General features: G+C 43.7%; 2 protein-coding genes across 3 annotated transcripts in view; both read left to right on the forward strand.

The window, feature by feature from the left end:
- The window catches only part of DIP2B (disco interacting protein 2 homolog B), a 354,733-nt gene that overhangs the window by 246,395 nt on the left and 97,944 nt on the right, over nucleotides 1–10,394 (forward strand). For both annotated transcript variants that reach the window (XM_068267346.1, XM_068267347.1), the window contains exons 6-8: nucleotides 3,989–4,162; nucleotides 7,359–7,478; nucleotides 7,608–7,805. In XM_068267346.1, coding sequence (XP_068123447.1) covers nucleotides 3,989–4,162; nucleotides 7,359–7,478; nucleotides 7,608–7,805 — 492 coding nt within the window. The remainder of the gene's footprint in view (nucleotides 1–3,988; nucleotides 4,163–7,358; nucleotides 7,479–7,607; nucleotides 7,806–10,394) is intronic.
- Nucleotides 1–10,394, forward strand: part of ATF1 (activating transcription factor 1) — a 355,624-nt gene that overhangs the window by 177,820 nt on the left and 167,410 nt on the right. The window lies entirely within an intron of this gene.

The following is a 10,394-nucleotide window of genomic DNA, read 5'->3' on the forward strand; positions in this document are numbered from 1 at the left end:
GATTCCCGCCGATCGTACAGGAAGTTGCATCGTGTATTCGCAGCATAAGGAAGGGAGCCCATGAAGAAGATACACCAGAGGCAGTCAGGAAAGTGTGAATGGAGGGATTTAATGCCTGGGGCTGACAAGTGTGTCATCAGCATGTATGAGGTATTGAAAAACAAATGAATTTATTAAGTTGCTGAGGCTGTGCATATAAATGGAAAAAAGAAGGGGACACAATGTATGTTAACACTGTTTACATACAGCAGAGTATGGGCGGTCCTATTGTGTCATTTTTTTTTACATGTACAGACTTGTACAGACACATATACTATCACATATACAGGCTTGTACACAATGACTAACACATTTGTAGATTTGCACTCTGAGAATTAACCTCCCAGTAGCCCCACCATGCTTTGATATTATCCAGGCAAGTGATGCACTCTTTTACCTCATAATAGCAGGTTTACTGGGTCAGGTGCTTTCTCTGCCTCAGAAGAGCTTTGGCAAATGAACCCTCTAGTGTACCTGAGGCAGAAGCAGGCAATTACAGCGTTCCGCTACATAACCTGCTATCAACTGAGCGCCGGTGGATTGGGTGCTGAATAGTATTACCAGCAGAGAGGACTGTGCGTCGGGCACCAGGACTGTGGTAAAAATGAAGACAATAACAGGTGAGCATTGGTCAGGATTAGGTATCGATACTGAGGGCTGGGGTGGAGATAAATGTTAGGTGTCAGGAAGGGTATTTTCTCCATGTAAAGGGAACAGGTGAATGATGGTGACACAAATGTCCAAACTGCAAATAATAAAATGTCACACAGCCCCATCTCTACACAAAACTGAATTGCAGAGCCAAAATGTCACACAAGTGCGGAAACTGCACATATGCCTTTTATTATTATTATTTAGAATTTACTGTATAGCGCCAACATCTTCTGCAGCGCTGTACAGAGTATATACAGTCTTGTCACTAGCTGTCCCTCAGAGGGGTCACAGTCTAACTCTAATCCTTACTATAGTCATATGTCTATGTATGTATCGTGTAGTGTATGCATTGTGTCGTAGTCTAGGGCGAGTTTAGGGGAAAGACAGTTAATTTATCTGCATGGTTTTGGGATGTGGGTAGAAACCAGAGTGCTCGGAGGAAACCCACACAGACATGGGGAGAACATGCAAACTCCATGCAGATAGTACTGAGATTCGCATTAAATGTAAAGCATTTATCGGATGTTCAGATTTTAGTGATGGCTGTAGACCTTGTATATGAACCAAGACAGAATTAAGAAAAAAAAGTGATCAAGTGCTTTTAAAGTAGACTTGTTTGGATAGAAATGTCGGTGTTGTCTTGCTAAATTGTGTTTTTAGGCATGCAATCTCTGGTGCTTTAAAACATAAAGATATTATTTATTGGCTAAGTCAAGACGAGGTGTTGATGCAGTATAATATCTTATTTTGCCTGATTGTACAAGGTGAAGGCTAGCTTTGTACATACATGCGAGAATTTTGCACATCGGGGATCGGGAAACAATTGCTCTGGCAACAATTCAGGGAACGATGCTGTACACACACATCCCTAGCCTTGAGGCTAGCATTATGTTCTGTTGCCATGGAGGGGGGTCGGGGGGAGGGGCGACGATCGGCTCATGACTAAGCAGCTTCTATCAGTCGGGAGGCTTGACGACAATATTCTGATCGAGCATCGGGGGTACTCGAGCAGAATGGATCGGCAACCGCTGCACACACACAACCATTGTTGGCTGAAATAACAATAATATTTATATAGCGCTTTTCTCCCTGGGGACTCAAAGCGCTGTGACCCTGCATTATGCAGTCTCAATGGTCGTTATCGGCCGCTTTAACCAACGGTTATTGCATGTGTGTACGTACCTGTATGATAATGAGTCTGAAAAAGACCTCCTATAATAAACTTGGTAAATGGTATCATCTTTATTCTAAACTTAGTCCTGAAACAATCATTATTAAGCTTGATCTATTGAAATGCTTCAATCTGTAGAATACTGATTATAAAATGATTGGATTTCTGTGAGATCCAACTAATTTCAGCGATCAATTCTTTTTTTTTTTTAAATTAGAAAGCTGGAAAATTGTCAGGCAGGCTCCTTGTTCATTTGCTATTAATGTGGTTGTGGTGATTTTTCACCAAGCACATGCAGTTGTTTTGAAAAGTCACCATTTGAAGCGGTTGCTGTGAAATCTGTCCATGTGTGGCCACCTTAGGCAGTCTCTGATTTACTGTTTGCTGTGTGTTTTCCAGTGTTGGGCCTCCTAGAGCGGGACTGTACTTGTAAGTGGTGTTAGGCCTTCACATTCCACACACATGTGTATCAGAGTCCTCTGTCTTCACAAATGTTAGAATCCATTCTAATTTGAGCCTTTTGCTGTGAGCAGAACGAGTGATAATCTTATATTGTGCCCATTTAGCAAGCCATTCCTTACATGTGTATCTATCTCTGGTGGTTGTGAACGGATCAGCCGCTTGCCAATGTCTCTGTACTTATAAAGGCTTTTCTATAGCAAACTAAAACAGTATCTTTTGATAGTAAAATGTCACAACTGGCGCCTGAGTTTTTGCATGTTTGTAGCATGTACTGTTACCAAGTCTTGTGTGTTGTGGTATAATTATTCTTATTTATTTTAGTAGCAGATAATGTTAAAGGAATTGCCCATCTCTTGTTAAAGTAAAGGGTACCTGAAAAAAAAATAAACCGTGGCCATACCTGGTGCTTCTTTCGTGCACCCATAAGCTCTATGGCCCCTCAGCTTAAAATGTGTACCTGTGACTTTTAAAGTGGGCCTGAACTCTTGCACAGAAGGAAAACAGAGAAATGCATCCAGTATGTATTTAGAGAGTTTAGCCTGACTAATTCCCCCTCATCTGTGACTAATCACAACTGTAATTTTGATTTCTCAGCTGTGTCAGCTGGCTGCCTGGACAGAGCAGCTAATTTGTAAACACAGGATGTTAACTGTCTGCTTCCATGAAAGCAGGAAGTAAACACATTGCAGATGTTTTGCAGGATTTGTATTGGCTGTAATAAAGAAATGTTTTTTCTTTAAAAGTTGCTGTTGCTTATCTTTTAGAGCCAAGTGGAAGTTCTGAGTTCAGGGCCGCTTCAAAAGAAAAAAATTAGATAGATACATCAGTAGAGGGGACTCTCTGAACTTATTTGACAAGGGCACAGCACAGGCACCAGATGCCAGCACCAGGCACAGTAACATGGGGCTGCTTATGCCCATTTTTCCTGGATGCGCAGATGCCACTGTGCTACTGTACAGATATGGGCCGTCTACAGTCGTGATCATTAATGAACGTGAGCATTGGGGGGCCTAGCCAGCAACAGAAGGGGTCATTGGTATCCAGACGCTTTCCTCTACCAAGGTAAGTATCTATTTGTCCATTAAAGTCTCTTGTTTGCTTTACTAGTCTTCCCCTCCGTCTTAGCGCTTGGTGTTTCAGTGACACTGGGAGTTGGCAGACAGCTGTTAAAGCGGACCTGAACTGAGAACTTCCTCTCTCCTATAAAAGATACACAACAGCATATTAACCTTTAAAGAAAAACATTTCTTTGTTACACCTGATATAAATCCTGCAATAAATCGTCAGTGTGCCTACTTCCCGCTTTCATGGAAGCAGGTATAGGTTAACATCCTGTGCTTACCAATTAGCTCTCTCTAGCGAAGCAGCGAGTTGACACAGCTTTGAGATCAACAACTTGTGTTTAGTCACAGAGAGGGGAATTAACTTTTTTAATATAATTAATTTTTTTTTTTTTTGTACAAAATCTTTTAATGCATAATTGATTGTGGCCTTAAATGATTTTATGGAAGGTTTAAGTATCTTTCCTTCTCTACAGTAAGGACACTACACAGCTGGTTGTTTGGCACCTGCAGTTGAGCTGCACGAAGTTCTGGCCAGAAGAAGCCTGTTTTATTTTCCGGCCCACTAGCTGTGTTTTTATGTTGTTTTGTTTATTTGCAGAAAGTTCCTCGGTTCCTCCTGATGTCACCAGTACCACAAACACCACCACATCCTCCTCCTCCTCGTCTTCCCTGACCTCCATGCGTCCAGCAAATATTGACCTCCCCCCATCAGGATTGGTAAAGGGAGTGCACAAGTCATCCCAAAGGTCCAGCTTAATGGATACTGCAGATGGTAAGAGGTCATTTTTAACATGGCATTCTTTATCCATGCTTAAAGTGCTGTGAAACTCCGCATTTCCTCTTTGCTCTAAATTACCAGCATAACATTTGCTACCACAAATTTTTTTTTAAGCAGAACAGAATTTAAACAGTTAACCACAGCACTTTGTTCTTAAGTAGAAAGCTCCTTGTTTCAGCGGGCAGCTTCTGGCCACATTCAAGAGCCTCGTACTCACGAGGCACAAATGTTGCCAGTCACAAAAAAAAGCAGCGACAGCTCGTCGCCAGGTCCCTCTGAGCTGCAGCCGTACACAAGGCGCACAGAGGGACAGAGATGCGGCGGAAGCTGTCGCCGAAGGTTCCTCCCCCCCGCCGGAAGCTCCGTCGATGGTAAGTGTGTTGCTGTCGCTAGTCCGCATACACATGGCGGACTAGCGACAGTTGCAGCGAAGTTGCGGCGACAGCTGTAGCAGGCGATTGACCGCACCAATTGCCTGGCGACAGCTCTGATGGGCGACGGTTCGGGCGCGCGCGTCATACACACGCGTCATACACACGTGCCACGTGGTTGCAGCGACAGTTGTAGCCCATGTGTATGGGCCAATAGAGGTGATTTCGATATCTTTTGTTTACATTCCTTTGTTTGCTACATTCCTAGCTGTGCTGAAAATGAGCTCTTTCTACTCCCACAGCAGAGAAGCGATCGCTAGATAGATTTGAATACGTAAATACAGCAGCTATGAAAGAAAATGCAATGGCCGCTTTCAGAGCAGATAAACTGTAGTTTGGGAACTTGTAATTTGTAAAGGGACAATACCACTTGTGCACAAAAGCAATTATGGTAACTGTATGGGTAATAAAAAGTAGGAACACACATATTTTTAACGAATGTTATGTCAGAGTTTTATCGTTGCTTACACAGTGTATGCTAACATAATTATTTGCAAAAGCAGCAGCAAGTTAGTAAAGAACAAGCCAGGCTTTTTGGGTGACTTTGCCTAGGCAATGAAGTTAAAGGTTTGTCTCAGATATGTAAACGTAGAGAGAGAAAGCCTAGTCCAATTTCCCGCACATATCACCTGCAGGAACATGCTAGTACAAAACCTGGAACTGAAATCAGTATGGCCCTGTCCACCTTCAGGGAGCCTCAGATGAATTTGCTACAGATTAACCTTTGATTGTATCCACTCTATGCAGTATTTGCAAGTTGCCTTTAGTAAATATTGAGCAGTTTCTACAATGCATTCTGGTATATCCAGATGATGAGGTTTACTTGAAGTAGCCTGCAGTTTCTTAATAGACCTCAAAGTGAAGAAGGTAATTTGAATGCCGGAGGTGACATGGTACTTTGGGCGCCACCACAGGTTCTTAGGTTAACAGCCATGAGTAGCAGTTATAAGTGGTAGATTTGGCTACAAATAGCGGGAGTGAACTTATTGTAGTCACAGTTTTATACACAATTTTATAAGGTGCCTCCGGCGCCCCAATTAACACTTATAGCTGCTAATCATAGCTGTTAACATAGAAGCCTATGGCGGCACCCAAAGTACCATGCCTGCCTCCGGCGCTGATTATGTAGCCACAGTTTATCTAGGGTTAGGTATCGCTTGGGGGGGAGGAATCGGTTAGGCATAGGTTGGCAGGAGGGGTTCTGTTAGGGCTAGGCATTGGTGGGAGGGGGTCTGTTAGGGCTAGGCATTAGTGGGAGGGGGTCTGTTAGGGCTAGGCATTAGTGGGAGGGGGTCTGTTAGGGCTAGGCATTAATTGGGAGCGTCATTAAAGTTAGACATCAAATGGGAGGCTGGGGTTGGCAATCAGTTGGGGGGGGGGGGGGGGGGTTGGCTAGGGTTAGGCAATCAGTTTGGAGGGGGGGGGGAGTGGGGTTGGTTAGGGTTAGGCATCGATAGAGGGGAGGGTTCAAGTTAGAATGGGGTCAGGTTAGGCAACTGTGAAAAAAATAGGTAAAAATGATCAGTATTTCACTATTATAATTACATAGAGGAATATTGGTTATTTACCAATATTCTATTAACCACTTAAAGAGAAACCGTGACCAAGAATTTAATGTCGTCTCAATTAGTAGCTGATACCCCATTTTACATGAGAAATCTATTCCTTTTCACAAATGGTTCATCGGGGGGGCTCTGTATGGCTGATATTGTGGGGAAACCCCTCTCCTGCCTGGACCATGGTTGCATTGTGGAAAATAGCTGTTTACAGCTGTTTCCAATGGCCAAAAAAGCAAGAAGCAGCTACATCACCGGCCAGCAGTAAAAATGTCACCATTTGATAAATGTCAGCATGTAAATCAGGGATTTAAAAGATTTTACAATGGGCAAACACTGACTTAAATCATTTATACATAATTATTGTAAAAATGAAGATTTATTTTTTTTATTTTCACTGGAGTTTCTCTTTAAGTACCAGCGGTCTCTGCCCCTTTAAGGTCCAGAGACCACTGGTAACAGAAACGGCAGAACACTGTAGAATCTCGACGAATCACCGCACATACCCGCAGCAATCGCCATCACTGCCGCACGTCGGGAACCTGGGCCGCCCACTCTGCCGTCTCTATGACGGCAGAGTCCTGTGAGCCGGTCAGGAGCCGCATTCATTGGCTCCTGACTCTGCCTATCAATGTAAGCCAATGGGAGCTGCTTACGTTGATAGACAGGGTCAGATTTCATTGACTACTGACTTGCTCACAGGGCTCTGCTGTTAGAGACAGCAGAACAAGTGAGCTGTGGCGGGGAGACAGTGGTGAGATCTTCGGGAGCAGCGAGAACGTGCGGCATCGGTGGATTGAAATCTATGCCCTGGCAGCCAGATAGCCATCAAATTAGGGCATAGATTTCAATGACTAAGGTCCTAAAGTAGTTAAAGGCTATTTACAGCGCCCAAATTACCGTGGCACCTTTTTTACATGTACGCTCTTAACTTATGTGAATGAAAAACACTGTTTACTGTGGTGAGCCTTTTGCTCTTACTGATGTATGTAACTTACTTGTTCTGGTCAGCATAGATGGTTCTCTTGTTTGGACACTTGTTTAAATGTTAAATAAAGGTTTACGTGCTACTGATTTGTATATTTATGTATGTGTACTGTATTGAATCGGACTCTGAAGTCGAATCTAACAAATTGTTTTTTTAAGAAGAGTTTTGACTCTGAAGCTCACATATACTGTAGCATCTCTGTTTCTCTATTTCAGGGGTTGCTGTCAGCAGTCGTGTTTCCACCAAAATTCAACAGTTACTTAATACATTAAAGCGGCCAAAACGACCACCTCTAAAAGAATTCTTTGTGGATGATTTTGAAGAGATCATTGAAGGTAACCGGAGCATTCATGTAGCGTACATAAAGCCTATATGGTTTTGTATCAAACATTGGTATCATACATTGAAACGTCAATATCATACAATTTAAAAGTCATTCATCTCTTAATGCACCTTTTCCACAGTTCCTAGGCCAGATCCCAACCAACCCAAACCGGAAGGCCGGCAGATGACCCCTGTGAAAGGAGAGCCCCTCGGGGTGGTGTGTAACTGGCCCCCATCTATTGAAGCTGCCTTACAACGATGGGGCACGACGCAAGCAAAATGTTCTTGTCTCACTGCAATCGATGTGACGGGAAAGCCGGTCTATACACTAACCTATGGTAAGAAGAGTGAGGATGGTAAAAGGGGCGTGAACTGACATCCACATTTTCCCAACAAAATCTCTGAAACAATCTCATGTATGATAACATCTGTTTGGTCCAGACCAAAAACTATGTATATTTGGGCTTGATGCACAAAGTTTGCGGTAAAATTGCCATGTGCAGGCAGAGCAGCAGCGCATGTTGTGCTAATAGGGTATAATTGCCATGAGCTGACTTAACTAACCCTATCAGTATTCAATGGTGAGTATTGTAAAGCCTCAATCTCACGCTAAATGCATTGGAAACAAACTATCCACAGTTGGACATCAGACCAACAGCTCAACTATGTTAATGCTGACCCCTTTCTAAATCCTCTTTGTGCCTTATAAGAAATGCAGAGAATCCGTATTGATTTCTATATGACACAGGTGTTAAGGTGGCCATACATTTATTTATTTTTTTGCATCGATATCTGGCTAATTCATTAATTTGATTGACTCTGCTAGAAATAGATGCCAAAATGTTGGTCCATCTGCAGCAGGTTGGGATCATAAAGATAGAAGCAGGGAGTACCGCTTCGCTGTACCGTGTTAGACCGTGCTGGAACACAGGCAGCCAGGCCCAACAAATCAGAGTAGGAAAGGAAGGTCCGCACCAATGTCTCCACAATCGATACATTTATTCAGGACATATCCAGATGCAATAGAAAGCACATGACTAACATGTTTCGGACCTTAAAGTGAACCTCCGGACTAAAAATCTACTCCGCAGAACTGAAAAAGCTTGGTGTTTCTTTAACAGTTTCACAGCATCAGAACTTTGTTTTTCTTACTAAGGCATCATTTTTAGCTGCTTTTTTAGCTAAGCTCCACCCATCAACGAAAACTGCCGGGCGGTTTTTCCCTGATGCTGTGCAAAGCATGATGGGATTTCCTATGTTGTTGTTCACGTTGCTTAGCAACTGGGAGAGGTGCTCAGGACACAGGACAGTTGGAACTGTGTCTCATGCTCCCTATCACCTCCTTTCAACCAAAAAGATGGCTGCCCTCATGAATTCAAACATTTGTCTGTTCTTTTAAAACAGGGTGGGTAAGAGATTATATTACCTATCTATTTTAATTAACATTATTAGTGTAACTTAATGACAGTATGTTTGTTTAGGCTGGAGTTCCTCTTTAAGTCCTTAATCATAGTCAGACTATAATTAAAAGGACACTGTAGGGGGGTCAGGGGCAAATGAGTTGAAGTTACCCGGGGCTTCTAATGGTCCCTCGCAGGCATCCTTTGCCCGTGCAGCCACTCACCGATGCTCCGGCCCCGCCTCCGGTTCACTTCTGTAATTTCTGACTTTAAAGTCTGAAAACCACTGCGCCTGCGTTGCCGTGTCCTCACTCCCGCTGATGGCACTAGGAGCGTACTACGCAGGCCCAGTATGGTCTGTGCCTGCGCCGTGTGCTCCTGGTGACATCAGGGGAAGCGAGGACACTGCAACGCAGGCGCAGTAGTTTTCAGACTTTAAAGTCTGAAATTCCAGAAGTGAACCGGAGGCGGGCCCGGAGCATCAGTGAGTGGCTGCACGGGCAAAGGATGCCTGCGAGGGACCATTAGAAGCCCTGGGTAACTTCAACTCATTTGCCCCCGACCCCTACAATATCCCTTTAAGGACTTAAGGTCCGAAACATGTCAGTCATGTGCTTTCTATTGCACAGGTGGGGATCATGTCGCTAGCAGCTTTGGATTTGGTGACAAAGCTACTCTCACATCTGTCCAATGCGGTTCCAGTTTCTTCTCCCCCCTTTGGCTGCTCCTTCCTCTCTCTCTCTCTCTCTCTCTCTCTCTCTCTCTCTCTCTCTCTCTCTCTCTCTCTCTCTCTCTCTCTCTCTCTCTTCTCTTTCTCTTTCTCTTTCTCTTTCTCTTTCTCTTTCTCTCCACTCCCGAGTCCTGAGGGAGGAAGGGGAACAGTCACTGTGTGATGTGACAAATGCTCTAATGGTCATGTAGGGTATTTGCTACAGTGCCTTTAGTGTTTGCCCTTTTTGGCATTTGTTACGTCACAGGTGAAGAGACGAGAAGGAGCAGCTGGCTGGGCGAGAAGAAACTGCGCAGTTGGGAGCAAGCTGCCCTTACATTCATGCCAGCCTGGTGGAGGAGGACTGAGAGACCTGGCAGGTGTGCAGAGATTTTCAAATATGTGTATGGAGGGATTCGATCACGTAGATCCCTCTTTGGTCAGAAAATGATCTGAGAAGGATCTATCTAATGGCCACATCGAGCCACATATGGCCACCATGAAAGAGTGTCTATAAAAGGCCATGCTTCTCAACTTTTCTTTATAGCTGTGCTATTCAAAGACGTCCATCCATACCCTAAGCTTGCATGAGCACACATATGGGAACAGAACCATTACAAATAAAGAGAATTATTTTACCTCCACTTTGTAGGAATTGAACTGATGTGTATAGGGGGGTTTAGGGTTCCTCATGGAATCCAAGAACTATAGAGACACTGATGCTGAGAAGGAACTTACTTGTAATATAGTAAGAATTGCCTTGTAAATAGTAATACAATTACAGGGTTAATATTGTCATAAATGAGGAGATGAATTCT

This window comes from Hyperolius riggenbachi, chromosome 2 (assembly GCF_040937935.1).
Source record: "Hyperolius riggenbachi isolate aHypRig1 chromosome 2, aHypRig1.pri, whole genome shotgun sequence".
Taxonomy (NCBI): domain Eukaryota; kingdom Metazoa; phylum Chordata; class Amphibia; order Anura; family Hyperoliidae; genus Hyperolius; species Hyperolius riggenbachi.